The sequence below is a fragment of the Furipterus horrens genome, unplaced genomic scaffold (genome assembly GCF_987537825.1).
Source record: "Furipterus horrens unplaced genomic scaffold, mFurHor1.1.pri manual_scaffold_17, whole genome shotgun sequence".
NCBI classification, from domain to species: domain Eukaryota; kingdom Metazoa; phylum Chordata; class Mammalia; order Chiroptera; family Furipteridae; genus Furipterus; species Furipterus horrens.
The window spans coordinates 10,919,917-10,947,002 of NW_028327187.1; the positions used below are offsets into that span (position 1 = coordinate 10,919,917).

The 27,086-nt window shown below is 48.6% G+C and overlaps 1 protein-coding gene across 5 annotated transcripts in view; it reads left to right on the forward strand.

The window, feature by feature from the left end:
• Positions 1–6,683: 6,683 nt before the first annotated feature.
• Positions 6,684–27,086, forward strand: part of DLG3 (discs large MAGUK scaffold protein 3) — a 54,248-nt gene continuing 33,845 nt past the window's right edge. For 3 of the 5 annotated variants that reach the window (XM_090265053.1, XM_090265054.1, XM_090265055.1), the window contains exons 1-9: positions 6,684–7,055; positions 10,362–10,412; positions 10,813–10,937; positions 11,147–11,316; positions 11,589–11,725; positions 12,038–12,182; positions 12,802–12,961; positions 14,577–14,733; positions 15,153–15,255. In XM_090265053.1, the coding sequence (XP_090121179.1) occupies positions 6,699–7,055; positions 10,362–10,412; positions 10,813–10,937; positions 11,147–11,316; positions 11,589–11,725; positions 12,038–12,182; positions 12,802–12,961; positions 14,577–14,733; positions 15,153–15,255 (1,405 nt within the window). In that variant the 5' untranslated portion in view covers positions 6,684–6,698. Of the gene's footprint in view, positions 7,056–10,361; positions 10,413–10,812; positions 10,938–11,146; positions 11,317–11,588; positions 11,726–12,037; positions 12,183–12,801; positions 12,962–13,312; positions 13,669–14,576; positions 14,734–15,152; positions 15,256–16,043; positions 16,199–27,086 lie in introns of those variants that run through there. The other 2 variants (XM_090265056.1, XM_090265057.1) reach the window with 2 other exon arrangements.

Below are 27,086 nucleotides of genomic sequence, written 5' to 3' on the forward strand. Positions count from 1 at the left end.
AACTCCTGGGTTACCAGTCTAGCCTACACTTGGTCATGAAGGAAGATATTCATTCATTTGTTCATCCAACAATAATAATTAACCCTAACACACTGTGTACCAGGTGGTATGTTAAGTGCTTTACATTTAATCCTTACAAAAACCCTATGATTGTTTCCATTTCACAGATAAACTGAAGCTCAAATAAGTAAAATAACATCCAAAGTCACACAACTAGTGACTAGATTGGGTCTAAGTGAGCAACACTCTGTGCCAGCGTCTAAGACTATAGGGAACAAGACATCCTCTCTTTTCTCAACCTAATGAAACCTCTTCAGGATCACACTACAGTGTCGTCTCTTTTGTAAAACTTTTCTTATGTCTTCCCCCCACAAGTAGAATTGATAACTTGCTTTTTTGTACACCCCTCTGAGATAGCACTTTTCACAGGTATTGTAATAATCGGCTTCCAATATTTCTATTTCTCTAACCTTGAGCACCTTGGCAGCAGGGCCTGTTTACTATTCATCTTCATTTGGATGTCTAAGAGATATCTCAAAGTCAACATATCCACATCTGAACACCTGGTCTTTTTCTCCCAAAATGACCCCTCCTAAAGCGCTCCTCATCTCAGTCGATGATAATTTCATTTTTTCAGTTACTCTGATGAAAATCCTTGGCGCCACACCTCATGTCCAATTCGTTAGCAAATCCTCTTGATTCTCCTTTCAAAATACATCCAGAATTTGCCCTGGCCAGGTGGTTCAGTTGGTTGTTCAGTCAGTTGGTTCAGTTGGAGCATCATCCCCTGCGCCAAAAGAGTGTAGGTTTGATCCCCGGTTGGGACATGTATGGGAGGCAACCGATTGATGTTTCTCTCTCATATCGATGTCTCTCTCTCTCTCCCTCTCCTTCTCTCTCAAATAAATTTAAAAAAATATATCCTCAGGTGAAGATAAAATATATGAGGTCTGTGCAGAAGGTATCCAGCCATGTAATACGAAAAATAGAGACATTTATTGAAAAAGATACAAAATACAAGAAACGTTGTACATAGGATGATGACACCTCAGTCCCCTTCAAACTAGGCACCTTGGGATCTCACACAGTTCTCCCAATGGCCATCAGCTGCCCTGTTGTATTTTCCTGAATCTCATCGAGGGCCTGAAATCCCTTCCATTTCAAAGGTGACTTTAGTTTGGGGAAAAGCTAGAAGTTGCAGGGCGCCAAATCTGGGCTGTAGGGGGATGACTGGACATTTAGCAAAAAAACTGCATGAGACGTGATACGTGAGCAGGCCCATTGTAGTGATGAAGCGGCCAGTCCCCAGTTGCCCATAGCTGCGGCCTTCTGAATAATTTTAATAGTTCCTGCAAAGGAATGTTCAAGCTTAATGCAAAGTTTGCAAAATTCAATGCAGATTCATTGCTCCACTTGCTCAGTCATTTTGAATGCGCTAGCCACACAGTACACACGCTCACTCAATGACATCTACCACCCCCACTGACTAGTACAGTGAAGTTGTTATTATTCGCACATGCGCATTCCAATCCACTCTCCTTGGCTGCCAGGTTACATCAATGTCGTACAAACCATTCTCATTATATTAACAACGGCTGGACTTTTTCTGGACAGACCTCGTATATGTGTGTGTGCATAGGCATATGTGCAAAATACACCCAGAATTCAACCACTTCTCATCACTCCTGGTGCTACCATCATGATCCAAACCACCATTAGCTGTCATCTGGATCTCTGCAGTAGTCTCCTGACTGGCCTCAGTGTTTCTACCCTCATCCACTATGGCCTGTTATCAATACAGAAGCCAGAGCAATCCTGCTAAACCCAAGGCATATTGTGTCAGTTCTCTGCACAAAACCCTCCAATAGCTCCCCATCCCTTTCAGAGTAAAGCCAGAATTCTTACAATGGTCCGCAGGCCCTACACAGTCTGGTCCCCTACTAAATCTCTGATCTCAGCTCCTAGTACTCTCCTCCTCCCTCACTCTGTTCCAGCCACTTGATCCTCCTTGCTGTTCCTTGAACAGGCCAGATGCACTCCTTACAGCCAGGACCTTTGCACTGGCTGTTCCCTAACTAGGTTTATCCTTCAGCATGGCTCACTTCCTCACCTCCCTCAAGTCTTTGCTCAAATGTCACTGTCAATGAGCCCTAGTTTGAAAAACATATTTAAGATTGCCACTATCCTAATTTCCAGTTTACAGTAAATACAGGGTATAGAAGAACAAAATAAATGACACCATGAGGGGGGAAAATAAGAAAAATCCAGAATGTAGGATATTCTGCAAAACAACTGATTTGCATTCTTCAAAAGTCAATGTCATTCATTAAGAGAAAAAAGATGAGACTTCTAGTTCTGGACCCAGCTGGAGAAGACACACTTCTCCCTCTCCCCTCTGCTAAAACCCTGGACATGATATGTGAAACAAACATAAGACTTTGAAAGAAGAAAAAGGCCAGACTGACTAGGAACTCCAGTGACCTGAACTCACAGAGGTGAGTTCTCTGGGTTTTCTTCTTGCCTCATCTATCCCAGACTAGGTGCCAGAGAAGTGAGCAGCTTGGAGATGCCAGTGGGTACAGACCAAAAAAAAACAAAAACAAAAACAAAAACAAAAACCAAACAAACAAACAAAAAACCTCAACAAAAGCCTGCTGTCTCTAGCCAGAAGACCAGGAAATGGGCAGCATAGCCAGACAGAAAACTCTTAGACAATAACCCTTGTGCTGCAACCAAACATCACAGAAAAAAAAACTGCATCCCCACCCACATCGGCAAAGGCCAAGTAGCAGCCCAGACTTTTACTCTCATCAGACTCCCCCATGCATTCCGTGGGCAGTGCCAGAGAAGGCCTAGTAGGGAGCCTAGACTTCCATCCCCACAAGGTACAAGGATTCCCCTCCCCCACCAGGTGGTGCCAGAGGAAGACTAGTGAAGCATCAGTACTTCTGTCCCTGACATATCCCTCCTTCCCTCCCCACCCCACTACTCTACCACCCTCACCCCACCCCCACCATGGTCAGTGGAAGCCCCCTGGAGATCAGGAAGGGGCCACTTCAACCTCTCCCAGGTAGGGAGGTGTCAATGGAGAGCTAGAACTCCCACCCCTGCCCAGCAAGAGGAAGGAGCCCCTACTTGGGCTATCAGCTGGTGCCAAGGAGAAACTTGAACTCCACCCCTACCTGGCAGTAACCAGGCAATGGCCCCTTCCACTAATGGCAGCAGTGTCAGAAGAAGCCTATCAAAAACTAAACATTTCAATAAGTTCCAGAGTCTCACAACATAATATCCAGAAATGTCTAGAATACAATAAAAAATTACTTGTCATACCAGGAGCCAGGGGACTCTCAACTTGAAGGAGAAATAATCAACAAACAGCAATACCAAGATGACAGAGAGCTTTACATGATCTGACAAGGATTCTAAAGCAGCCAACATAAAAAATGCTTCAACAACTAAAAAAAAAAATGCTTCAATGAGCAGTTACAAACAGGGTTGGAACAAATGAAAAAGAAAAAGAAGAGAGAGAGAAAGTTGGAGCAAAGAAACAGGAGATGTAATGAAAAATCAAATAGAAATTTTAGAACAGAAGAATATAATAACCAAAGTAAAAATTTTGTTGGATGGGCTCATCAGCAAGATGGAAGAGAACAGAGGAAAGAGTCAGTGAACTTGAAAAGAGAACATTAGAAATTACCCAATCTAAACAACAGCAGGAAAATAGACTTTAAAAAAAGAAAAGAAAAAAAAAAAAAAAAAAGAACAGCCTCAGAGACATGTAAGGCTTAAGACCTAATATTTGTGTCATTGGAATCCCAGGGGAAGAGAAAGCAGGAAAAGTTCTCAAGAAATGATGACTGAATATTACCCAAATTTGACAAAAGACATAAGCCTACAGATTCAAGAAGCTGAACAAATCCCAATCTGGATAAACTCAAAGAAGTCCATGCCAAGACACATTACAATTAAACATTTGAAAACAAGACCAAGAGAAAATCTCTAAAGCAGCAAGAAAGAAACACCTTACCTACAGGGGAGAAATAGTTCAATGTCAGTGGATTTCTCACCGGAAACCATGGAGGCCAGAAGGAAACAGCATAACATATTTCAACAGTTGAGAGAAAAAAAAAACTGCCCGCCTTGAAGGCTATGTCTAGTGACTATATCCTTCAGAAATGAGAGAGTGAATTAAGATGTCCTCAGACAAAGGAAAGCTAAGAGAATATGTCGCCAGCGGACCCATTCTAAAAAATGTTAAAGGCAGTTCTCAAAACAGAAAGGAAATGACAAAAAAAAGAAATCTTGGAACATCAGGAAGGAAGAAATAATAGAATGGGTAAAAAGTGTTAAGTGTACACGCCTTCTCCTATGGAATTGTCTAACTTACGTTCGATGGTTGAAGCAATAAGTATAACATCATGTGATGTGGAGTTCAATGTATGTGGAAGAATTCGAATGAGACAGTGAAAGGGGACTTAAAGGGAGGTAAAGTTTCTACATTTCCCTCAACCTGATGAAATGATGACACTACTAGATCTTTGTGGTGACAAATGTCCTAGGTCTGGATTGCAGTGGTTGTTACAGGAATCTCCACATGTGGTAAAATGGCATAGGACCATCCATTCGTTGTACCAGCATCAATTTCGTGGTTTTGATATTGTACCATAATTATGTAAGATGTAATCATCGAGGGAGGGCAGATGAAGGGTACACATGCCCTCTCTGTACTGTCTATGCAGCTTGCTTGTAAATCTGTAATTATTTTAAAATAAAAAGTTTTTTTAAGTATTTGGGCTGTTCTAGATTTAAAGTGGCTAAAGACACAAATGCAATGTGAGAAACTTGATTAGATTCTTATTTATTTACTTATTTATTTAGAGAGAGGAGAAGGGAGGAAGAAAGAGAGAGAAACACCAATGTGCAAAAGAAACACTGATCAGTTGCCTCTTGCACGCCCGCAATCGGGGACCTGGCCTGCAACCCAGGCCTGTGCCCTGACCAGGAATCAGTGGATTGAATGCCTGCCTGTGAACCAAAAGCTTCGCCGGTTTGATTCCCGGTCAGGGCACATGCCTGGGTTTCTCTCCCTCTCTTTCTCCCTCCCTTCCCCACTCTCTAAAAGTACCTAAATAAAATCTTTTTGAAAAAGAATGAATTTCTGTATCTCTAGGACGAAGATCAAGGTCTTTCACAGAGTAGGTGTGCAATGAATATCTGTTGAACTGACATCTAAGTTCTGCAGAAGAACTTAGAATTGGCCTGTTGTATAATACTAGAGTGGTTCAGAGCATGGACTCTGGAGGCAAATGGCCAGGTTTTGCATCCTGATGCTGTCACTTCCAACTCTGATACCTAGCTATATCAACACCTCTGAGCCTCAATTTCTCATTGGTCAAGTTAAGATAACAATTGTAGCACCTTGGTAGGGTTTTCGTTTGCGCGTAAAGCACTTAGGACATGGTAAAGACTCAATAATTGGTAGCTAATAACAAAACAAGAACAGCAAAAAGATAGAGTCTTTCAGGCACGTCATTCAGCCTCCATGTCCCAGCAGGCTGAGCCCGGAGAGGCTAAGGAGAGTCAGTCCCAAGTTCTTCAGACACGCCCCGCCAAATGGTTTTTCTGACTTCAGATCTCTTCTTGTTTTCCCTCCTGCTCTGGACTCTCTTTCCTCTTGGTGCTCTAAAGCTCTTTCTCCCATCAGAACTATGTGGACGTCGGTCGGGTGGAGGAGACTGGAGTCTGTGGGCCACGGACAAGAACTTAGAGCTTTCTTTTCCTCCTGCTGTAGGCTTAAGTCCTTCAGTGGTAATGGAAGCAGATCAAGTGGGAGGTTGTGGGCATTTCGGGGCCTAGAGGCTGAGAGAACAATAGTCCCAAGGAGGAGGCGTTGACAGGAGAGTGGCCTCATAGGCTGCCCTCTGCCCCATCCCCTGTTAGGAGAGTGCACTTCCCCAGCGTCCCTTCAGTTCGTTCTTCTGCTTCAAGTCTTTACTCCTGGTGGCTCCAGCTCTGAGCAAGCTCGGAGACCCATTGAGCATCTTCCTGCAACTCCCTCTCGGAAGAGGGGTGGGGTGGAGTGGGCGGAGGATGCGCTGAAATTGGGGGTATTGGGACACGAGATCAGGGGCTGAGCTCACCCGTGGCCCAAGTCCTCTGCCCCCGCCCTAGGGTTGGCGGCACCCCGGATATGTGAAGAGCTGGGGCTGCGCGTGGGGGCGCCAATGCCTCTGTTCCTTTAAGGAGCCGCTGTTTAGCATTCCTGCCGCTGCCGCTGCCGCTGCCTGGCTCTGCACTCTGATTGGCTGGAATCAACTGAGAAGGGAGCCAGGGAGAGATGCTCTGGACTCCACTCAGATCCATCCTGGGGACCAGTGCAGGAGCGGTCCTCGCAGCACCCAGCCTCTGCCCAGACTCCCGCTTCTTCTTTGCCGCTGGGCCTAGGCCCAGGAGCCACGACGGGCGACACGGAGCCGCCAGTGCTGGAGGGGGAGCCGTGGGTGCGGGGCAGCGTGGGGGCAGAGGCCCCGGGACGCCCGCCCGGCCCCAGGCCCCGCTCCGCCCGGGCGCCCCCACGGGTGCCCCCCCCTTCCTGGTCCGAGCAGTGTGAGTGTACCCGGGAGCCCGGCAGCAGCGGCGGCGGTGGTGGCGTGGAAACCGGCGTCGGCTGGGGGGTCCGGGCCGCGGGGGGCAGTGCCATGCACAAGCACCAGCACTGCTGTAAGTGCCCCGAGTGCTACGAGGTGACCCGCCTGGCCGCCCTGCGGCGCCTCGAGCCTCCCGGCTACGGGGACTGGCAGGTGCCCGACCCCTACGGTCCAGGTGGGGGCAATGGAGCCAGCACCGCTTATGGGGGCTACAGCTCTCAGACCCTGCCTTCGCAGGCGGGGGCCACCCCCACCACCCGCACCAAGGCCAAGCTCATCCCCACTGGCCGGGATGTGGGGCCAGTGCCCCCCAAGCCAGTCCCGGGGAAGAGCACCCCCAAACTCAACGGCAGCGGCCCCAGCTGGTGGCCTGAGTGTACCTGTACCAACCGGGACTGGTATGAGCAGGTATGGACCAGTGGCGGGGGGGCGGGGGGGCAACCCGAGTGGGGGTGGCTGGGGAGTGGGGGCCTAGAGGCCTGGGGTGCAGCAGGGGTTTCTGGGGTTCCAAGCCAGTGGACCCTAAGCCCTAGCATTGCAGCTGGGCAAGGGGAGGCGGTGGGAAATCTGTGCTTCTGTGTGTGTGTCTGTTTGGGGGTCTCCATTTGGAGGGGGTTGGGAGGAGCTGTGTGTGTCAGGGGTGAAGGTATGGCGGAGGGGCACATTTTCCTGTGTGGGGGAATTGGGTTTGTCTCGGTGCAGGGGTGTAGCAGTGTCTCTGTGTCTGGCAGGGGGCGGGAGGTTCTGCGGGGGCTGTGTGTGGTGTGTGTCTCCACAGCAGGGGAGGAGGGGGCATGGTGCTCTGCGTAGGGGGGACATGTGTGTGTGTGTGTATGTATGTTGAGGTGTGTGGAGGAAGGCAGTGGAGCTGCTGGGAATCTATGTGGAGCCCATGTGCCCGGCTCGCTGAGCTTCATCCCTCAATGCCACGAGTCCCTCTCCGTCCCAGTCCCTTTGTGTGTCAGTGTGCACATGGACGTGTGAGAATGTCTCTCTGAACGTGGAGGTGCTTCTGTAGAGGAGGCTGCAGGGATGGCTGTGTTTGCCAGTGTGTGTGGCTACATGTAGATGTGTTTGAGCATGTGGCTGCAAGTGTGTGCACACATGTGCCTGTGTGTGTGTGTGGTGTCCCTGCTGAGAGGCGCTTGACAGGCAAGGGAGGGGAGGGGGAGGAGGAAAGAGACACGTCCCAAGCAAGGCTGAGAGGCTGCTGAGAAGGACGGACTCTTTTGTCCAAGCAGCTCTGAAGTGTGTGTGTGCTGGGGGTGGGGGGGGTGGGGGGGACTGGAGCGAGCTTCCTCGCTCCAGAACAGGCATGGTGCCTGGAGCCAGGCAAGGGGCAGCTGCCCTGATGCAAGGACTGGCCCCAGTGGGGCATGGCCCCTTGGGTACCCCCAGATGTGGCAGAACTTGGCCCCCCAGGCCTGACTTGGCACAGCTTGGGAACCCCTGGGTGCCAGGCACAACTCCGGCTTCCACTCCCAGCCTAAACTGCCAGCTTAGAAAATGGAAGGAGCATCTGTGGGAGAAGCAGCAAAATGGAGGCTGGGCCGGCAGAGCCAGGTCCCTGGCACACATGGCGGAGGGCCTGTCTGCTTATTTGGCTCTGTGGCCCCCAGGGTAGGGAGAGAGGAGGAGGTTTTGCTGTCAAGAGCAGGTGCTGACCGCCCCAAGCTAGTGACCATTCTGGCCGCCTTGGTCCTCCTCCGGGGATAGGACGTGCTCTCACTCAGAAGCAAAGGTGGGGGCTTCCTTGGGAGAGAAGTCCTTGCTTCTGGCCTTCTGTCTGTCCACACTTACTCTTTCCTGTGTCCCTTGCCCTGGCCCCTTGCCTTCTCCAGTGAGTCCACTTCTTTTCTTTTCCTCCTATCCTGGGGCCCTACCCTTGCACCCACTCTTGTGCTTGTCCTCCTCAGCTGGGAGATGGGTGACAGTTCCAAGGCTGGGTCAGGTGGCCAAGGTTCCTTTACCAGGGGTGATCCCTGAGTGTCTCCTGGTCCTGGGAGCAGGGTCCCTGAGTTGGGGGGGGGGGGCAGTGAAAGTGTGGACCAGTGGGAGCTAGAGCCTCTGGCTCTCCCTGGAGCTGGACTTGAAGCAATGGCTTATCACATGTGGGCACACACAGTACCCCAGATGCATGCAGGAGCTGCATGGGTGCCCTTTTACCTGTGTTTCTGTCTCATGGTACTTGAGGCAGCTGTGTTGGTTTGGGGACTCTGAAGAGCCACCAGTTCCTCCCAGGATCAGGGACCAGAGTGGGGCTGCAGCAGGAGTCCTTCCAGCAACTCTTAGGCTGCAGGGCATAATATCCTGGGGCCAGGCCTAGAAAAGGTGGAGGCAGGACTAGCCAGCTCTCTCCCCTCTCCTCCTCTCTACTTCTCACTGCCAAAGCTGTGTGGGGTGAAGGTGGGAGGGGGAAGCAGAGCAGGGCATGTGGAGGAGTCCCCGCTTGGTTCCCAGCTCCCCTCTTCAGAGGAGGAGACCAGTGGTAAGAGAAGAAGCAACACAACCGGAGAAAGATGGGGGAGGAGTGCCGGGTTACCTGGAGAGAAAGACAAGAGGGCTTCTCTGTTTTGGGGGATGATGAGGGTGGGAGCCAGGGAGTAGGTGCCACTTGTCTGTTCAAAATCCCATTTTCACTTGACAATGGCCACAAGTATGTCCTGTCTGGGAGGCCACCTCTGTGGTCTGGTCAGACCAACCCTGTGTTTCTGTCCCCTGCCCTTGTGTCCCCTCCCATGGCTACTGCATGTTGAAGGCTGTGGACCCTAGTGCCAATCTGTCCATGGCCCCCAGCTTCTCCATCATGGGGAATCTTGTCCATTCTGCTTCTGACTCCTGGCCAGATTCTGCCCCGGCGCTTTCTGGTGGGAAACACAAAGGGTTCAGGGTTAAATACCCCTTGGTGGATAGTGGATCAGGACTTTGAGTCCTTCTGCTGATGTGATGAACTGGTCTCCTGGGGATACAGAAGGTGTAGAATGGGGGCTCAGGGGGTACTCTGAAGGGGCAACTTTCCTTTTTCCCATGAGCTCTTCCAGGGAAGGGAACAAGTGGCTAAAACATCAGTGTCTTGGCAGTTTGCTTAATCAAAAGAGTACCTGGAGATCCAGATTCTAGCCCCTGCTCTGCCACTAACTCCCAGGCCACCCTTAGGAACAACTTGTGTCCTCTCTGGGCCTCAGTGTCACCATCCATCACAGGAATGAGCTTGGACAAGATGGTATCTGCTGTCTTTCTGCCTCTTCCATGGTGGAGTCTGTGATCCCCACAATGGAGAGCTGTGGTTCAGAAGGGGAGCAGGTCTCTGTCCAGGTCCTAGGTACCCCCATGGATGCTGGGCGTGGTGTGCTTTTCCTGCCATCTTCCATTTCTGCCACCGCCCTCAGCTGGCCCTGCACCCCTCCTAGTGAACCACGAGGCCCCAGAGGCCAGCCTCTCACTGAGTGTGCCACCAGCTAGCCCAGTCCCAGGCCATTGATCTGGGCTTCATGAGCAGTTGGATTTGGCCTGATGTGGCTGGAAGCAAGGGAAGGTGTGGGGTGGCCTCCCCAGAGTCAGCCTGTCCCCATCTGTGGTGAATAGCTGTCCTGGGGTCCAACTGAGCTCCCTAGTCTGTGGGGAGCGGGGAGGAACAGGTTGATGGGGGCAGGGGGGCAGATGGCTGGGTGGGGGGCTGGAGGCACTGAGGGAGCTGTCTGTGTCCTCCCCTAGGTGAATGGAAGTGATGGCATGTTCAAGTATGAGGAGATAGTACTTGAGCGGGTGAGTCTGCCAGTGGGGTGGGATGAAAGGGGAGGGAAGGGACGGGGCCAGGAGAGGGGAGGGCCTTGAACCTCAGTTTAAGACTCAGCGGAGGACCTGCATGGAGAGGATGGGGAGACAGCGGCCCTCAGAGGCCGCATCACAGCATCAATCAATCCGCCAACTAACAAATATTAATTGACCTTGCTCACTGAAGCCTGGGGAACTGGGGAGGGGATGGCTTGGCTGAGGCTTCTCTGCCAAAATGATCGGCACAGGCTGGGAAGCCACCAGATTTCTGACAAATGTGCCCTGGTCTGCTGGAGCACCTGCTCTGGGTGGCAGAGGGAGGTGGGGGGCCAGGAATTCTCCCTCATGCCCGCTGAGTGAGCAGACTGTGCCCCTCCGCTCCTTTCTGCAGGGAAACTCTGGCCTGGGCTTCAGCATCGCAGGTGGCATCGACAACCCCCATGTCCCCGATGACCCTGGCATCTTCATTACCAAGATCATCCCTGGTGGGGCAGCTGCCATGGATGGGAGGCTGGGGTGAGGTGGCCTGGAAGCAGGGCTGGGGGTGGCAGGGGCAGGGTGGAGATAAGTGGAGGAGGGCCGCCTTGCAGGATGGCCCTTACATTCAATCTGAGAGGAGGAGGGGGGAAGAGGGAGGAGGAGGGGAGGGCCGGGCAGGGGGAGGGGAGCAGGAGGCAGGAGAGGGGTGGGGGCGCAGTGTCATGCCTCTTGGGCTTCCCCCACAGCGTGAATGACTGTGTACTGCGGGTGAATGAGGTGGACGTGTCGGAGGTGGTGCACAGCCGGGCTGTGGAGGCGCTGAAGGAGGCGGGCCCTGTGGTGCGGTTGGTGGTTCGGAGGCGACAGCCCCCACCTGAGACCATCATGGAGGTCAACCTGCTCAAAGGGCCCAAAGGTGCGGTCCTCTGGGCCCCTGGTTGGTCCTGTAGGAAATGGAAGGGAATGGCCTTACCCCTTGCCTGACTCCCCATTCCAACTCCCAGCCTTCTTTCTCAGCCCCATGTCTCACCCTTCCTGGCCTGGGGATGGGAGCCTGGTGTTTGGGATCCCTGTGGGGAGCTCCCTTGGGCCGAGTGCTTTGGCTGGGAGCGGGGGTTGGGTTTGGAATTACTGAGCACTCTAACTTCTCCTGTGGCCCTCTCCCACTCCCTGCTGGCTCCCACCCAGGCCTGGGTTTCAGCATTGCTGGGGGCATTGGCAACCAGCACATCCCAGGAGACAACAGTATCTACATCACCAAGATCATCGAGGGGGGTGCTGCTCAGAAGGACGGCCGCCTACAGATCGGGGACCGGCTGCTGGCGGTGAGACAGCCTTCACGGGGATGCCCAAATGGTAGAGTCAGGAGGGGGAGTTCCAGCCTCTCGCTCCACCTGAATTCCCCTCGGGCACTAGGCATTGTGGGGAACTTTAAGAGCACCCTTGGAATTGGGTGTCCCAGATCCCAGGACCCTACTTTCATTCGTGGCTGGGAGTCCCTTAGGTGCCCTACCCCTGTCTCAGGCTTCTCTGCTCCTCACAGCACCATTGAACTTCACTGAAAGGGCCTCTGTCAGGGGTCCTGGAGAGGCCCTTCCTTCTCCCAAGTACTAGCCCGAAGGCCTCTCCTCTTCTAGGTGAACAACACCAATCTGCAAGATGTGAGGCACGAAGAAGCTGTGGCCTCGCTAAAGAACACCTCTGATATGGTCTATCTGAAGGTGGCCAAGCCAGGCAGCCTTCACCTCAACGACATGTACGCTCCCCCTGACTACGCCAGCAGTACGTACCCATCTGTCCTGTCCCTGGGCTGAAGCCCCGGCCCCCCTGCTTTCTGGAGGGCAAGAAGTTCATACCCCTTGCTAAGAGGGAGAGAGAGGGAGAGAGCGAGAGAGCGAGCGAGCGAGCAGAGGACTAGTGCTCAGGGGCTGACTCCAAACCCCAGCTCTGTCCCCTTATAGCTGGTGCCCTTGGACAAGTCCCTTTCACCTGACTTTACTTTCCTCTTTGGCATAAAGGAGCGAATGCTATATGTGCTACCTTCCTCCTAGGCCTGCTGCAAGTCTCAAATGAGCCCATGGACGAGAGAGCCCTTGGAAAACTGTATTAGGCTCTAAAGATGTGAGGGATTATTATTAGTCACACCTCCAGTCATGCCTTTCTTTGTAGACCGCCTTGACTTTAGCTCTTTCTAAGACTCACAGGAGTGAGCCCAGGATTCAGAAAGGGGCTGTGGAGGAGGAACCCTGGGGGTGGAGTGGGGAGGAGAGGCCGAAGAATCAGCACCCCTTGGTGCTGGGGTGCGTCTGAGGTGGGGTGTGAGGAACGGTCCTTGCGGAGGGGGGGAGGGCACCTGCCGTGGAGTGGTGCCTGAAATTTTCTCTCCCTTCCTTGATTTCAGCTTTTACTGCCTTGGCTGACAACCACATAAGCCATAATTCCAGCCTGGGTTATCTCGGGGCTGTGGAGAGCAAGGTCAGCTACCCTGCTCCTCCTCAGGTTCCCCCAGCGCGCTACTCCCCCATCCCCAGGCACATGCTGGTTGAGGAGGACTTCACCAGGTGAGACCCCACCCCCTATCTAGGAGTGGGGAGGAGAGGAATTGGTTTCTGGCTGCCCACGGGCCTAGCGTAGTATGGCAAAGAAGAGGACAAGGCCCTCATCGCTCCCATTTTGGAGGTCTGAGGCCCTCTGTCAGCCCTTGGGGCCCTAGGGAGGGATAGAAGTGGCTGCAGGGACAAGTCCTACCGTCAGGGGGAGTGCCGAGTGTGTGGCCCCGATCCAAAGTGCAGGGAGAGGGTGGGGTGGCGTGTTTCGGGGGGCTGAGGAGGTGGAGGTTGCGGGGGTTCCTGCCCCTAAACAGTTGCCGCCCCACCCCCACCCCCGCTGCAATCACTCCGAGTTACAGAGGAAAGCCCTGCAGCCGGTGGGGTTGGCGGGACGCGGGGAGGCTGGCGGACCGGGTGGCTTCGTAGGGACCGCCCCGCCCCACTCTGGCGGCGGCCGCGGTGGAACTGGTCGGGCCTGCCGGGGTTCCGGGGGACAGGTTTGCCGTGGGGTGGGGCCTGGTAGGCTGCTGGGCTGGCTGCAGTGGGGCCGGAAGGATAGGCGGACGGGGGAGAGCCGCAGGAACCATGGAGAGGGCACGCAAGTTCTCGGGCTCCGGCTTGGCCCAGGGCTTGGGCTCGGCCTCGGCCTCGGCCTGGAGGAGGGCTTCGCAGAGGTGGGCCTGGCCGCTCCGCTCCCTGCGACCTGGAGGGGATGCCAGGTAGGAGGAAAGGAGGGCTTCCGGCAAGAGCACCCGGGACTCAGGGAGGAAGCCTCGGGCCCAGACCCAGAGCAAGAAAAGAGGGCTCTTGGACTTGGGGCTCCTCTCAGAAAAGATGCTTAAAGTCAAGGCGGTGGGCTGGGACCATGTGCTGGGAGCCCGGGTGGATGGACATACCTGAGTGGCTGTTGCCCTCACCTGATGACACCTGTGACCATTTACTGAGGGATTTCTCTTGCATGGTTAGTTGTAGTCCCGGTTCTCATGTGTTTGTTCCCTCTTGTCAGTTAAGCTCCTAAACCTCTTTTGGGGTCCTTAGAGTTATTTATCTCTGCCTCCCACATCACCTAGCAAGGGTGCATAGTAGTAGCTGGTGATCATATCTGTCGTTGGGGAAGGTAGGATGGGCCATAGTGGGGGGCATTTTGAAACAGCAGAGGCGCACGTGGAAAGTAAATGTGCATGTTTTGTGGACAGAGAGTACAATCAACCCCAGGGTGATTCTGCTGCCCCTAACTAGTTCCCCTTTTGTGGCCCAGGCTCCATCACACCAGTTGGTAGGATAGGAGAATCTGGGGAGCAAGAAGACCAGTGAGTGGGCCCTGAGCTATGGTGTCCAGAGCCCAGGCTAGGGCTTCGCTGACCTGAGAAAGTAGAGGACTATCCACTGGGAAGCTGACTCCAAGCCCTCAGGAATCAGGGAGGGAAGAGGAACTGAAACTTGGCACCTGGCAGAAAGCAGCAGCTAAGCAGGTTCCAGGAGAGCAAGGGAGGAACAGGGTGTCATACGGAGGGACCTAAGTCCTTCTGCAGTGATATGGGTGGGACTCGTTTCAGGCTGGTCCTCGTAGGGACACCCATTAATATCTACCTTGGCCTGCCTGACCCTTTCACTGCTTTCCCACCAGAGAGCCCCGCAAGATCATCCTGCACAAAGGCTCCACAGGCCTGGGCTTCAACATCGTGGGAGGAGAGGATGGAGAAGGCATTTTTGTCTCCTTCATCCTGGCAGGAGGCCCAGCTGACCTGAGTGGGGAGCTGCGAAGGGGGGACAGGATCTTATCGGTGAGGAGACAAAGGCGAGGTGGGAGGATGGGAGCTGTGCCAGTGTGAAGGGAGGAGGGGAGACCCTGCTTTCTCTCAGGAATGCTTCTTCATATGGGGGAAGGGCTAAGAGCTGGGGAAACTTATATTTTCTTTATGGATGTCCTTAGTGAAAGACAGGGAACAAGAGGGGACTTATCCTTGAGAAGGAAATGAATGTACCTTGGATCTTAACTCTGGTTGGCATTTGTCCCTATAAAGATAATCATAACACTAGAGATGCCATATACTTTAGGTCTCCTCTTAGGGGCAGAGATGGGATATTGAGAAAGGAACATCTGAGTGGGCTTAGGGATGGGCTACCCATCTCCCTCCCCTAACTGCTAGGACAGAGGACTCTCTTGCTTTTCGGGTGGCTCATAGCTCCTCTGCTTCAACAGGTGAATGGCGTCAACCTGAGGAATGCAACTCATGAGCAGGCTGCAGCTGCTCTGAAACGGGCTGGCCAGTCAGTCACCATTGTGGCCCAGTACAGACCTGAAGGTAGGAGAAGGAAGGTGGGGCAAAATGACCTGAGTATAGACTTAGGCTAAGTGTCGACTTTTTGCCATCACAGGTAACAACGCCACTTGACCGGGTCCCCTCTAGCCTAGTGCAGTAACGTCTTGCTGTCTTGGTTTCCTTCTGGACAGGCATAGGTTTGGGCAAGTAGAGAGCATCTGTCGACGCTGTGCTCCGAGCCTGCTGATCAGGGCTGCAGTGCAGCAGAAGGCCGGTAGTGGGCAGCAGTCTACGGGGAGAAGCACAGATGGGGGGGGGGCTGGAAAAAGGGGAGGGGGCTTGGAAGAGGGGCGCGGAGGGCGAAGACAAGGAACTGTGTGCCCTGGAACAGGAGGGTAGCTTGGTTAGAAGGACCTCAGGGAGACAAGATCTGACCTCTTAAAAGGCATCTTAGGCCAAAGCTCTATGATCCTCCACTTCCCTCCCCATATCAGGGTGACCATTAAAGACCAACAAATGCGCCGAAAAGGTGATGGCAAGCCCTCGTGGATAGGAACCCGGAGTGGACCCTCCTCCCCTTACGAGGGGCCTTCTTTGTGTTCTCAGGGAGCAGTCCCCTGGCTGGGGCGGGTGGGCGTGGCCGGTTATGCAAATAAAGACATTTGATTGGTTGAGACCCGCGGAGGCCCAGGTGCCGAGGTGAGCTGCAGGCCGGCGCGCCCCAGCCAGCCGGCCGGCGGGGTGGCCATTGGCTGGCCGAGCGCGGCCTCCAACTGCACGCCCCGCCCCCTGACCCAGGCGGCGGGCGCCCGTCCACCCCCCCCTTGCCTTGGGCGCCTCAGGCGTCTCCTCCTCCTCCCTGCCATCTCCCTCCCCCCTCCTCCAGCGCGCCCCGCTTTGTGTCCGTGGTCTCCCGCGCGGGACGGAGGGGCGGCCGGAGCTGGCGCTTTCTCAGCACTAGACCTGGACTCGGACCCACCGCCAGGTGAGGTGGGGCGGACGGGGGGGGGTCAGACCCCCTCCCTGTCCGCCCGAGCCTCTCTACGGTTCTGTTCTCAGACTCTCTTTCCCAACACTGCGCCCCCCATTCTGCGCTCTTGTCCAGTCCCTACGGGCACGGCTTAGAGCCCCTCGCGGGGGTCCCTCCCGGGCCCAGGGAGCGCCCCCTTCTCCCGTTCCTGGGCCTTGTCTGCGGCATCTCTTTGCCATCACCTCTCCTAGCCCACCAGCTGTGCCCCTTTTCTCGCTCCCGGGCCTCGGCCCTCCAGCAGCAGCTCCCTAAATCCCTAACCTCAGAGGAATTTTCTCAAGCGCTCCTCCCCCATACGCATGAATCCACCAAACCTGGCTGCCCCTAGGAACACCCGAGACGGGCTTGGCCTTAGCAGGGTCCCCCAACCCTGCTTTTGTTTGCACCGACTTCTTTCGCCTCCCCCTCCTCTTTGTTAGCCCGCCCTTTGTCCCTTAGGGCTGCAGCGCCCGGGCTCTTCGGACACCTAGGCCCCTTGGGCCGGTTACTAAGTAGGTGGAGGACGGGACCTCTCCCGGGCAGGTGCGCTGGTTCCATAATCAGAAAGGGAGAGGCAGGGAGCCGTGAGGGATCTAAAGCGCCTACCTTTGTCCTTTCCCCCCTCCCCCCCACTGTGGGTCAGGACCTCCAGTCAAGAGCCTGAAGGGGAAGGAGAGAAGGACCGGCCACCTTCTTCACCAACCTTTCTTGATCGGGACAGAAGTGTAGGGAGGTAACTAACAGGAGAAGCTGGCTGGTTTGAGGTAATGGGAGAGATGCAGATGGACACTCTCCATGTTTGGTGTTCAGCTTGAAGACAAGAAACACACCTTAGGGTTATTGTTTTTATGATGTTTGCATTTGCTCTTGGCTTCTTAGTGTAGAGCTAACCATCTGATTTTTATTAGCAGCCGGTATTTATGCCTTTCATGCCCACAACTTTGATAATGTAGTTTCTGCAAAGAAAATGGTTTCTGTTGCATATTTGTGTGTGTGTCTGAGTGTGTGTGTGTGTGAGAGAGAGAGAGAGAGAGAGAGAGAGAGAGAGAGAGAAAGAGAAATTGATGTGTTTCTTTCAGTTTTGCTCTCTGATATTGGGCACATGGAAACAATACTGTGAATTTGGTGGTAGGATGTTGGGAACTGGTGACTACATGTTTGGGTGAGTTTTTCTGGGGGAATGTAACTGGTTTCCATACAAAGCTGCAAGTTGTCCAGGGTAAAAGGATTCCTGCAGTGTTCATTGCTCAGACGATTTCTGAGAGTGTATTCTGTATGTTGGGGTGCTGTCTTAATCTTAGGTCTCTCTACCGCTTGCTATACAAAGCCCTTCTTTTAGGATTTAGTTGGAGCTCTGCTGTTAAAGTTTTATCACCCCAATCTCACTTCTTTCTTTGGTTTGGAAAATCCAACAGGGCCCCAATGTGCAAAAGGTTTGTTTTTCTTTTTTTACCTAATTTGAAAATGGACCCTCGGAGACAGATCCACAAGGGACTATCAAGCATTGTGTTGGGCTCTGTATTTTCTTTGATAAAGTGATAGTTTTTAAAAATATTGACTTCGTGTTCATCATTAAATACTGTTCTTTGGAAGATTGCATCATGTGGGCATTTACAAAATGAATAATCCAAATATATGTCTGTTGGCTAAAATGGCAGAGACCACATGTTATTGCCCAAGTAAGTGTTCACTCTTTGTTTCACATGGAATGTGGAAGCTGGAAAGGATTACGTGGGCCAGCTCCTCATTGTGCAAACTGGAACAGCAACAGGAGGATAAGGACATAACTTGCCTAAGGTCATGAAGGGAAGGTTGCCAAGGGTCAGCGATCGGTTTAATCCTGAGGTCCACCCGTTGAAACCAGTTGTGCTTGGACCTGAGAGACCTAAGACCTGGTTAGAGAGGAGGAACAAGTGGAAAGGAACTGGGGAAAGAGAGACTGGGGAAAAAGACTGAGGGAAAGAATGATGACTGCGCCAGGGAAGATTAGTGTGCTTGCCATGGTGGCCAGATGGATACAGTCTTTAGCTAGATACCCTGTAGCATGAGTGCTTTGAAAAATACCTTTGACTAATTAGAACAGAGTAAGAACAATTCTTCTCCCTTCTTAAACAGCTTAATTGAGATATAATTCTTTTTTTAAAGATTTTATTTACTTATTTTTAGAAAGAGAGGGAGAGAAACATCAATATATGAGAGAAACAATTGGTTGTCTCCCAGCTGAGTACCTGGCCTGCAACCCACGCATGTGACCTGACTGGGAATCGAACCAGAGACCCTTTGGTTTGCAGGCTGGCACTCAATCCACTGAGCCACACCAGCCAGGCCTAAGATATAATTCTTAAACCATAAAATTCACCCACTTAGGTGTACAACTCAGTGGCTTTTAGTGCATTCACAGAGTTGTGCATCCATGGTTGGTCATGGTCAATTTTAGAACATTTTCATTATCCCTCTCCTTTCAATACATAGAGAGGGTGCAATTATTGGAAGGGTGATGGTATATCTCCCCTGGGTACTTACGGGTTGGATGGTAGCTGGGTGGAAATCCTCTAACCTTGAGATTCACATATCTGATTTGCTTACATGTGGGTTAAACCCATAATGAAGATAGAAACTGTGGCTATCTATTTCAACTTTGTAGCATGGTACAAGTATTTTTATAATGAAGCTTTGGGAAATATTAAAGTAGAAGTACTAAGTGATAAAGGTACCACAGTGAGAGATACTGTTTAATAGTTTCACTCCTGATTGCTCCAAACTGTTGTGGACACAGCAATCCTACCTATTAGCTAAAAATAGCATGATGTTCTTGGGCATGTATAATCCTGCTTAAAATTCAAATTGAAAATTTAAACAACTGGCTCTTGGCAAAGGCTCTTTTCCAATCTATGCTAAGATGAAAACTATTTTTCTGTGACTTGTGGAATTGCTCCACCAAGGCAAGGATGGGCTTCGTATTAAAACTGTTTCCTACATTTTCCCCTTTAGTTACTTTGTATTAGCCTCTGTTTCTAAGCTGAACTAGTGTTTTTCTGGAAAGCCCCTTTGTTTTTAGAGTAGAACCTGAACCCCAAATCAGGAGGTGAGCCAGTAATTGGTCACTAAGGTAGTTAAACTGGGGACTGATCCATTGTGACTAGGCTTTTCAACTGGAATGTAAATCCAGACAGGCTGGGGGAACAGGGAGTGAGAGAGAACGAGAGTTTTCCATACTTTTCTTTAAAAGTGCTGAATAAACACACTTTCACCATGGAACCATTTTGAGGGACGCCCTGGAAGAATTAAGGATCAGGGTTGATAATAACTTGAAAGCAGATGAGGGATATTTTCTCCATAACATTTAAGTAACCTTTCCATCTCCCATGGTAAAGAATGAAGGGTGTAAACAGAACTGCTAACCTATCAGCAAGATCTTGGGAGCCCAGAGGTGAAATTTATCAAGGCAAAGAATCAAAGTCCTGTTTTAGTCTGTTGCCATCCTAAAAGAAGGCTAATGTGGGGAAAGAAGAAAATGAATTCCTGTTAACAGCGTTTCTATTCTGAAAAATTGGAAGCTAGCTAGTATTTTATTTACCTTTGTGTCCCCAGCATCTAGTCCAGAGCATGGCACATCCTTGGTTGAACTGAAATATTGAGTATCTCTGTGTTCCATATAGCTTTGTAAACATCTTCAGGATATCCCTGTAGGGTAGGTGATATTATCCCCATTTTAAAAAAGTTATTTATTGATTTTTGAGAGAGAGAGAGAAACATTGATTTGTTGTTCCTCTTAGTTATGCATTCATTGGTTAACTCTTGTATATGCTCTGATCAGGGATTGAACCCGCAACCTTGGTATATTGGGACTGTGCTCTAACCAACTGAGCTACCTGGCCAGGGCCCATTTTACAGATGAGAACTTCGGGGTCAGGGCTTTTGCCTGTAGGTCACAACTACTGTCCACCACAGCAGAAAAGCTATGAGCCTCCCTGCCTCTCCACCCAGATAATACACCTGAGCATAGCAAAAGATACTGCCCTGAGGCTTTTCAGATGCCAGAAGCTGTTAGCAAATGGAGTAAAATCAACTCCCAAATGTCTTTTTTTTAGTCTTGATGGCCACAAAGTCCTGCACCAAAGGAGGAAATAGCATGGAGGTAGAGGGGCTGCTGGGAGCTTGAGGGAGACCGCCCCCCCTCCTCTCCTGCAGATGAAAAGTAAATTTAGGAAGACTACCATGGAATAATATTGTGGGGGGAACCCCAGAAGGAGCCAAAAATGGGGGTTGGTTTGCTTAATGGCAAATGTGTGCAGGATTAAGAATATTAATGCAGTAAGTAGGCATTTTCAATTTCTCCAAGTGAAATGGAGCTGTATTTGTCATTCATTTTTTTTATCACCTTACAATTCACTCATTAAAGGTGCAATTCATTGGTGTTTAGCATGTTCACAGAATTGTGCAACCATTTGAGAACATTTTCACCATCCCCAGAAAGAAACTCTGCATCATTTAACTGTCACCCGCCCCCACCTCCCTCAGCACTAAGCAACCACTAATCTACTTCCTGTTTCTATGGATTTGCCTATTCTGGGTGTTTCATGTAATATACTATGGGCTTTGTGACTGGCTACTTTCACTTAACATAGTGTTTTCCAGGTTCACCCATGTTGTAGTGTGTTAACTACTTCATTTCTTTTTAGAGCTGAATAATATCCTATTATATTGATACACCACATTTTGTCCATCCCTCCTCCATCAGTTGATGGGCATTTGCATTGTTGCCACTCTTTGGCTGTTATGTATAAAGCTCTTATGAACATCTGCATGGACGTTTGTTTTCACTTCTCCTGGGTATGCATATACCTACTGGATCATATGGCAATTCTGTATTTAACCTTGTGAGAAATGCCCAGGCCGTTCTCCAGAGCGGCTGCACCATTTCATGTTCCCGCCAGCAGTGTGAGGGTTCTGATTTGCCCACATCTTCACCAGCCCTTATTAATGCCAACCTTTTTGATTCTAACCATCCTGGTGGGTGTGAAGTGATATTGTGGCTTTCGCTTGCATTTCCCTGATGGCTGAGATGTTGAGCACCTTTCGTGTGTTTACTGTTTGCCGTTCGGTTTTGCTCTGCTTGGCCCCCTGGTTTGATTCTCACAGTTTCCAAATTGACTTGAGACCAGAGCAGGCCAACTCTGTTATTACTCAGATTATGAGAGGGAACCAGGAGGGTAAGGGACTAAGTTTCACTGTTATCACTGTGCTGGAGGAGTTGTCAGGATTGGGTGTAGATAACCTCAGCTAGGAATGCTTACCTGATGAAAATGATAGGTCTCACCTTAAAAAAAATATATAACCAGCTTATTCACATACCTTACAACTCACCCATTCGAAGTGTACAATTCAGTGGTTTCTACATTGTTCAGAGTGGTGCAACTGTCACCACAACCAATTTTAGAACATTTTTCTCACCCTAAAAAGAAACGCTGTACCATTTAGCAGTCACTCCGTTACCCTCCAATCCCTCTCCTCCCCTAGCTCTGAGCAACCACTAACCTCTCTGCTTCTGTAAAGTTATCTTTTCTGGCTAGTTCATATAATTAGAATCAAACAATATGTGGTCTTTTGTGTCTGGCTTCTTTTCATCTAGCATAATGTTTTTAAGGTTCATCCCCATTGTAGCATGTGACAGTTCTTGTTTATTCATTCACCTGTTGATGGACTTTTGGGTTGTTTCCACCTTCTGATGAGTGTTGGTACGAACATTCATGGGCAGGTCTTTGTGTGGTCATATGTTTTCAATTCTTTTGGGTATTCTACCTAGGAGAGGAATTGCTGGGTTCTAAGGTAACTTAACATTTTCAAGGAACTGCCAGACTTTTACCCAAAATGGCCGCACCCTTTGAGGCCCACCCTGTTTTGTAAACTTAGAAGAGAAAAAAAAAAGGTCCACCTTTTTTCCACTTTTGCCTCCTGGGGCTGAACTTCGGCCTTTTCTGTTTTCCATGTAGCCCAAGGACATGGTAGCTAGAGTTGACAAAGCATTCTAAACCTAGCTTGTCAGGTGGTTTCTTATTTTTTTTTCTTTCTTTTTTTCTTTTAAGTATATTTTATTGAGTATGTTGTTACAGTAGTTCCAATTTTTCCCCTTTGCTCCCCTCCGCCCACTACCCCACTTCCCTCCAACAATCCCACCCCCCTTAGTTCATGTCCATGGGCTGTGCATATAAGTTCTTTGGCTTCTCCCTTTCCTATATTATTCTTAAGGTCCCCCTGTCTATTTTGTACCAACCGATTGTGCTTCTTAATCCCTGCACCATTTCCCCATTTCTCCCCCTCCCCGCTCCCAGCTGATAACCCTTCAAATGATCCCCATACCTATGATTCTGTTCCTGTTCTGGTTTGCTTACTTGGATTTTGTTTTTATTTTTTAGATTCAGTTGTTGATAGTTGTGAGTTTGTTGTCATTTTAGTGTTCATAGTTTTGATCTTCTTTTTCTTAAGTCCCTTTGACATTTCATATAATAATAGCTTGGTGATGATGAACTCCTTTAGCTTTACCTTGTCTGGGAAGCACTTCATCTGCCCTTCCATTCTAAATGGTAGCTTTGCTGGACAGAGTAATCCTAGTTGCAGGTTGCCACTTGTCAGGTGGTTTCTTGTCCTTGTTAAATACTGGATGGTTTGAGGTAAAATCCTAGGAGCTTTTTATTTTTTTAAAATAATTTTAAAGATTTTATTTATTTATTCTTAGAGAAAGGGGAATGGAAAGAGAAAGAGAGGAAGAGAAACACCGATGTGTGAGAGAAACATCAGTCAGTTGCCTCTTGCACTGGGGCACAGGCCTGCAGCCCAGCCAGGCATGTGCCCTGACCAGGAATTGAACTGGTCACCTTTTGCTTTGCAGGATGATGCCCAACCAACTGAGCCACATCGGTCAGGGCAAATCCTAGGAGCTTTGGTGTCTGCAAAATGTTGGTTCTCCTGATGAGATAGAATGATTAGAATAATATATGGCAATGAGAATGAATTAGTTCTTATGTAGTTACAGATTTTTAGGATTTCTTTTTACTTGAATATGTTGCTTGTTGAAATCTTTACCCTGATAATTACACTGTTGCCTTGTTTAAATAAAGCTTTAGATTTCTGTTCCACAATTTTGTGTTTAATAAGTTGAAGTGAGTTGTGAATTCGGCTTATAAATTCCTGTTTGTACCTAGACAGTTAATGAATCACACAGTCTTGAGCTAATAACAGTCTTGCTGTAATAGGGATCTTGTCTTCTCCTTTCCTATGATAAGGTTTTCATCCTCTTGAAATGGACCTTGTTTACTTTTTACTGAAATTAGGTATCTTAAAAAAGCAAAGGCTCTAGAGATTTGGGGATTTTTCCACTTGATGCAATTAAGTGACAAAAATTTTTAAGAGACAACTAGAAGATTAACATAATTTGTATAAATATGTACATTAGGGATCTGGATACATGTCCTTCAGATTTTCAAAAAGGATAAAGAGAATTTTGCAAATCCAGAGGAGATTATTAAGAGTTGTTGGCAAACACTGAAAAAAAAAGAAATGGTGAGCACAGGAACCAGTATTGGTTCACCAAGGTCAAACAAGTCGTGTGAGCCTGGCCAGATTGCCTTGATGGATAGGGTTCCTAGACTGGTAGATCAGGAAACTATGGAAGATGTGGTGGAGTTAGATTCCACTGAGGCACTGCAAGGCCTCTTTGGTCCTCTCTTGGATCAGATGACTAGGTGACACTAGTGTTGATACATTTAAGTGGATTTGTCCATAACTGGTTGAACGCTCAGTCCCAGAAGAAAACGCTGAATGAGCCAGGAGCAGTGTAGAGGGGAATTTCTAGTGTGGGTGTGTACTGGCTTTGTCCTTTGTCCTTTCCCTCCCCTGCTCCTCGCAAATTGTATTTAATTTTCCCTGGATAAAAAAGTATTACATTAAATTTGTAGAAAATTGAAAAATACAGAAAAATACAAAGTAAAAAAAAAAAATTCAAATCACCTATAATCACCTCCAGAAATAATCACTGTGTGTGTAGTTTCCTCCAAACTTTACAGCATATCTTATAATATATAATGTAGCTCTTTCAAGACTGGGATCACTGTATTTAAACAGCTTTATATCTATATTTTAACTTCACATGCATCATGATTAAAATGGTTTTTAATAATTAAATGATATTGCATCATGTGTGCTGTAATCATGTAACTATTCCGTTATTGGTGGACATTTAGGTATTCCTGATTTTTTGGTATCATAAATAACTCTTTGATGGATATTCTTGCATGAGGCCTTTTAGGACTCTGTGATTTTTCCTCAGAATGAATTACTTGGAGTGGAATTATTGGGCCAAAGGGTATGAACATGTTTAAGACTTTTGATGTATTTTGTTAAATTGGTCTCCACCTCCACCAACAGAATAAGAGTGTGTATGTTAAGATCCTTGCTAACAAACATGCAGTGCTCTTTTTCAAAGTCTTTGGAAATTTGATATGTAAAAAGAATTCATTTAATTTACATTTCTTTTAATAATCGAATTGAACATTTGTGTGTATGTAATATATATATGTGCTATTGGTCATTATTTTGGAAATTGCCTGATCATGCCCATTCCCCATTTCCCTGTCAAGATGTGTTCATCAGTTCTAATTGATGTGTAAAAGTTTTAATGTAGTAGACTATTAATTCTTGGTCATATATAGTGCAAAGGTTTTTCCCAGTTTGTAGTTAGCTTTTTTACGTTATGATTTTACATTATCAAATCTCCCCAGTGTTTTCTTTCATGTATTTTGCCTCTGCCCATAGGTCTGGAAGGACCTGCCCTTCCCTGGGAGCAAAGAAATATTCACCTTTGTTTTATTCTAGTTATTCAATGTTTTTGTTTTGCATTTAACACTTTTACCTGCCTGGAGTTTATGATATAAGGTAGAATTCTACTGTACCTTATTTTTGCTCCAAATGTTTAATGACTCACCTCGGTGCTATTTATGAAGTAATTCATTTCCCTACTGTTTTGAAGTGTCACATTTATAACACACACACACATACACAATTTTTTTTTTTTTGCTCAAAAAAACTTTATTCATAATAGACAAAATGGGAAAGAAAACAAATATTCATGAACAGTGGATTGGATAAATTGTGCTATATTCTTTTTTTTTTAATGTTTTTTATTGATTATACTGTTACAACATTTGGATTTTGTATTTCTTATTCTGTTCTGTAATATTTTACTCTGGGATTATCAGTTATTGAAAAATGATCACAGATGTTTGGACAAATGACAAGAAGAGTCTTTTGCTAGGTCCCATTTTCTGGGTTCCTTCCACAGAAACTTGACTCACAAGAGATTCAGCTGATACCCCAGTAAAGACTGTCAGGGAGCTGGTGATCTTGTTGGAGTGACGATTGTGAAGAACCTGTGAACCTATAGAGACTTTCAGTTGATGTGATAGAACATAGAAGAAATTAGTTATGTTAACCCAAGTTAGCAACTTTAGTCATAAGGTGGTGTGCTTCAGTCACTATATTGCAACATCTCTTTGGTGGAAGAGATTGTTGTGAACGAGAGTACCCACTGTCTTGAGAGAAGGGAAAGGTATAATTCTGTCTTCATTCTCGTGTTTTCTGGATGAGGCATTTTGCCTTGGGGTGGTTCTTCCATATACTTTGGCTTATGGGTTAAAGGAGCTGGAGACTTTGTGAATCTTGCATGTGAATATGCTATATGAAATTCCTTTGAAAGAGAGAAAAGGCCTTTTCTCTATTTGAGGCATTTACCCTGATCTGCTGGATGATCCAGAGTAGGTGAGAAGGTCCAATAGCAGCAGGTCCTGTAGATAACTTCTTAGCTTGCTATGAGATGAAAGCATTTTTCATCCTACTCATTTCAGAACAGGCAGCCGAGTCTTCTGAAACCCTTATATACTATAGGACTTGCACCCAATAGTTCTTCCTACGTCCTCACTAAGGTCTTTGGGGGACAGAAACATCCAGGCGATAGGAATAAACTGGAGTCTTGTATGGCATGCTAATCTGGCACGTCTCGTTTCCTGTTTCATTCCCAATATCGGGATGCTATCAAGAACCCAGGCTGAGAAAGCATACTGTGACCTTGCAGGGACCAGAACAATGACACCAAGACTTCTGTTCTGGGTTAGCCATAGTCCTAAACCCATTGTTCTACAAGTAGAGCTCAGATGATTTTTCTTCAAGCACTATTTGCCCATATTGAGGTGAGCCCTGTCACTTTTCTGCCCTTCCTTTGGGTGGCTGTGTTAGATGAAGAGCGATTAAGGAAGTAGCAATATTTAGCCTTTAGAATTTTTTTTTTTTTTTTGCCATTTATGCCCATTGGTGTGGTATTTTTTAGACCCAAAGCGTTCAGGATTATTTGTAGATGTGACGATTTCCCTCTTCTAGATCATATTAAAAAGTTAAACTAGTCCTAGGTTTGGTACCTTATGGACCTCATCGATTTGGTCATAAAATCATAATTACACCAAAATTAGAAAGGACCAGAGAAATCATCAGTTTTAGAGGTGTCAGTGCCTTTAAATAGTGGGCCTCCTAATTAGAAAGGAGACCAAGAGGGAGGCTTCATATTGTTTTTATAGAGACGAGTTTGTGATTGCTAGAAATGTTGTGCTGTGCGGTGATTCATATCTGTAGCCATTTTTCTTTCAGCTCCATTCATTTCTTTTGAAAACATGGGCTCTGCTGTTGGGACGGATGCTTGTAATTCAGACGCATCCTGAGGGTTTGCACTCTGAAGACAACTGTAGAAGCCTTGCACACAGTTCACGCTCATCCAAATCTGTGCCTCTCTCATGAGGCTTCACTTCCAGCAGACTTCTGC